Below are 3,879 nucleotides of genomic sequence, written 5' to 3'. Positions count from 1 at the left end.
GTGGAGTTACATGCAATCCTAGAAATTGGATGACATAAATCTATCGGATTAGAGTCAAATCTAATAGGGGAATCCATAGATCGGGTTAATGCGACAATAGGGGTTTTAATTAGAAAGAGATTTCAATTAATCAACCTAGAGTCAGTTGTTCTTACTCTCAAAAGAGATATTAACATGATTTAGGGATTTTTTTGGATCAAGGCACAAGTGAATAAATAGTCTAATTCAGATTCAAAATAATAAGTGAAGTCTAGTGGATTCTTTACTGGGTATTGTCTTTCTCTTTGGTTATATTCGAGTATTTTCTCATTCTATTCTCTGTCGCATTCATAGTAATTAGTTTAGTTAATTTTAGAATAAAAACAATTCCTCAATTTATCGGCTAGATAATAAAAAGATAATAATTACTAGTACTTTTAATCCTTGTGGATACGATATTCCCGACTCACCATAGCTATACTACTATTCGATAGGTGCGCTTACCTTTATCGTGATTTTAGTTAGTTTAGTGACTCATCAATACCCTTAGGCTTACTATTAAATTCTTGCAATAATTACTAACCTATTTTAGCTTAACACGTTTTCTTTTAATGCGTAGGTTGAAATAAAAAAGGAAGCTAGAAGTAGTCCGAGACTTGCTCGTCTCATCACATCTTAAAGCTTGATTAAGAGTATGATTTTATATTTGATGATAGTATGGCATGTACATAGGCTTAACAAGTAGATTTTAGTAGAAGGGACTAAATCGTTAATTGTGTGAACTTTGTTTAAGTTGAATTTCTATAAAATTATAGTATGTTTAAAGTTTGATTCCACAAGTTTGATACTAATAGAAATGAATGCGTTATGAATTATGGATAAATGGGGTCATATTGGAATGTTTTGAACTATTTTAAAATGATTTTAAGTTGTTGGATTGATTTCATAATCTTGCAGGGGATTTTAGCAAATTTTTTAAGGTATTTTGACTAATTTAACTTAAGGAATCAATACCAGGAGGTTAGGTATTGATACCTGGAGCTTAATTTCAAGATTTTTTTAACATAATGTCAATTTGGTATCGATACCACACCTTGGAATCAATTCCTAAGGCCTGGAAACGATACCTAAACTTTGAATTAAAAAAAATTCCAAAAGTCGGTTTTAGTATCTATTCTTGTTAGGGGTACAAATACTTGTTTTAGGTATCAATACCTTATGAATTAGTACGATACTTTCCCCCTGTTTTAAGTGAAAATCATGTTTGTTACATTTCCAAATGTAATCAGTTAATCGATAATGTACCCGAATGTCCGAAATGATAATATAAAGTTGTATAAGTTAAAATTTATTGTTAAATTTTTAAATTTCTTAGTGATTAGCCAGAATCGTTTTGACACCAAATATAATATTCTTATATCAAGTTTCGAGGGTTGAAATAGGTATAAAGGTGTTACAGTACTCATTCCAAAACATGTCAAATGAAAATTAGACACAAATATTTCAAAAAAAAATGAACTAACAAGGGATGAAAAGAGCATGTTACCTTATCATCTTATTTGCTTTCAATAAGTATACGGTGTTTCATTGAGTTCCGTCATCCATGGTTGACAATGATAGGAAGCAAAACAAATAAGAGATGTTATATATGATAAAGTATATTTTTAGTGTATAAGTAGAATTTCAATTATAAATAATATATATCTGAATCAATTATAAATAGAATCAAGCATCACAGTGTACAGTTGAATTACAGTTTAAATCTAAATTAGAATAGTTATGAAGTAGACTCATGTATGGTAAAATTTAAGTTTGAATAAATATGAAGACAACCTACAGATGATTTATGCAAAGTGAGAGTTGCAATATCAAAGTCCCAAGATCTCTATCATTGCTAATATTATCAAGGTTTTGATCTAGGCTTGGGATTGGTATATGTCTTAATTCCCAAAAATAGCAAAATAGCAATAGTCTCCTTCAAAAATTATAAAATTTTAAATTAATATAATCATAAAATTGTATTGGGTAACTATACAACTAGTCACTAAATTATGGGTAAATTTTCGTTTTGGCCACTTAATTGAAAAAAAGTTACAATTTGGTCACTGAACTATTCGAAAGTTTTTATTTAAGTCAATGAGTTGTTAAGTTTTTTTCTTAAAAAAAAAGTTCCACCAGCGAGCTCCTAGTGACGATTTGATTGGATTAGTTACCATTGATGAGTAAAAGAGCATACCTTAAATCCAAGTCGATCTGATCGGAGAAAATAGTTGTTTGAATTTTAGTTCTCAAATTTGCGATATCCAAAGTTATTTCATAAAAAAAATCTAAACTATAGAAGAGAAGGGGAAAGTGAGTTTTCGATTGGTACAAGTAGTGCGAACAGAGAAATCCATATAGCATCGGTTTAAACCAATGGCTTAAATGAAAACTTTTGAATAGTTTAGTTACCAAAATAAAAACTTAACCATAATTTAGTAACTAATGGTGTAGTTTACCCGGTTACATTTTAACCCTTAAAAAAAATTGATAATTTAATTTTCTTAAAGTTTTTTCTGCTTCGCCCCCTGCTAGGAGTTTTCTTTCCTAAGCTCTCACTCGCCAAATAGTTATAGATGGGGCCAAACTTAGAAACAAGTATGAACAAGTGAAAAACAGAGATTTAAGGCAAAACTCCATTAAAATTGAAATGGTAATTATAACACAACCATATTCTTAACACACAATAACATTCTTTTTATAATAACACACAGTAACATATATATGAAAGAAAATGGGGTCTAAAAATCACAGAAAATTGAGAACCCCATATGTGCCCCCCTTTCAACATAAAATTATAACGTCTCAGAAAAAGAGAACCAGCCATCCACCTAAGAATGCCAAAACCAGCTGAGTCCAAATGCCCGAGTTCATCATGATCCTAGGAGATGATGAACCCGAAAACGAAGGCTTTGATGAGGAACCAGTTTCTTCGGATTTTGCTGCTGATGGAGTGTCAGCTGATGGGCCAATACCAAGAGCCGGGGCAGGTGCAGGTGTCGGAGGTATGTCGGTCCCGAAAATGGCCTCCGGAAGAAGGACCTTATCGATTTGATAGACTGCGACTGGCTTGGACGTATGTACTGCGCTAGTGACTTTTGTTTTGCTCCATCCGGAATCGAGGCGGACGGTACCAGACTCATCGTTGAATTGCAAAGTGTATTGGCCACCAGCAAGTGTACTAATAGGGCCTTTCTCACTTAGGTCATTGAAGTCCGCAAGGGCATAGTATCGTGGCAAGGCATGGTAAAGGAGCACTGATTTGAACTGATCATCAGTTAGATTTGACAATGAAGGCTTCGTAAGAGCCTTGAATGCGCTGTCTTTCGGTACGAAAATCGTAATGCCTTCAACCGTGTTGTTGGCTTGGATTTGGAACGTGTCGATTAATTTAGTCGACTCGAGGTAGCCCAGGAACTTGTGATATGGACCTGCCACAGAGAGTAAGTCTTTGATATTTGTGTATGCCGGTGTCGGTGCCGGTGCTGGTGAGGGTGACGGTGTCGGGTTTGTGCTCATTGCAACTTGACCATATGCCAGTGAGGAGCACAAAATCAATACAGAGAAGCTAATCATAAAAATCATGGAAAACTCCATTTTCTTTTCCCCCAAGAAATTTGTTTTGCTTCAGCGGTGACCACTCTCCAAACTCCTACAAGAATCAAATCATTGGCAATTACATTGCAGATAAACAGCAAAATATCCAATAAATTTACATTATGAACAAAAGACAAAAAGTAAACCCCATTTCAAAACATAGACATGCATTTAGAACTCTCAAGAGAAACAACTTTTAACACAAAAATGCAAATGGAAAACACTAACCTAACTTGGAGGAATTCAGAGAGAAAGTTGAGTAGT

General features: G+C 33.7%; 1 protein-coding gene across 1 annotated transcript; it reads right to left on the bottom strand.

Moving 5' to 3' along the window:
* Positions 1 to 2,643: 2,643 nt before the first annotated feature.
* Positions 2,644 to 3,879, bottom strand: LOC107950111 (fasciclin-like arabinogalactan protein 7). Its single transcript, NM_001327563.1, has 2 exons — positions 3,844 to 3,879; positions 2,644 to 3,670 (listed from the first exon to the last, which is right to left on the bottom strand). The coding sequence occupies exon 2, from the start codon at positions 3,613 to 3,615 to the stop codon at positions 2,824 to 2,826; it is 792 nt and encodes a 263-aa protein (NP_001314492.1). The 5' UTR covers positions 3,616 to 3,670; positions 3,844 to 3,879; the 3' UTR covers positions 2,644 to 2,823.

This window comes from Gossypium hirsutum, chromosome A08, assembly GCF_007990345.1.
Source record: "Gossypium hirsutum isolate 1008001.06 chromosome A08, Gossypium_hirsutum_v2.1, whole genome shotgun sequence".
NCBI lineage: Eukaryota > Viridiplantae > Streptophyta > Magnoliopsida > Malvales > Malvaceae > Gossypium > Gossypium hirsutum.
The sequence above is the reverse complement of the archived record's forward strand: the minus strand, read 5'-3'. Positions and strand labels throughout refer to the sequence as shown.

Excerpts from the sequence above, each read along its gene's own strand:
- LOC107950111 (NM_001327563.1), bottom strand. The coding sequence starts at position 3,615 with ATGGAGTTTTCCATGATTTTTATGATTAGCTTCTCTGTATTGATTTTG.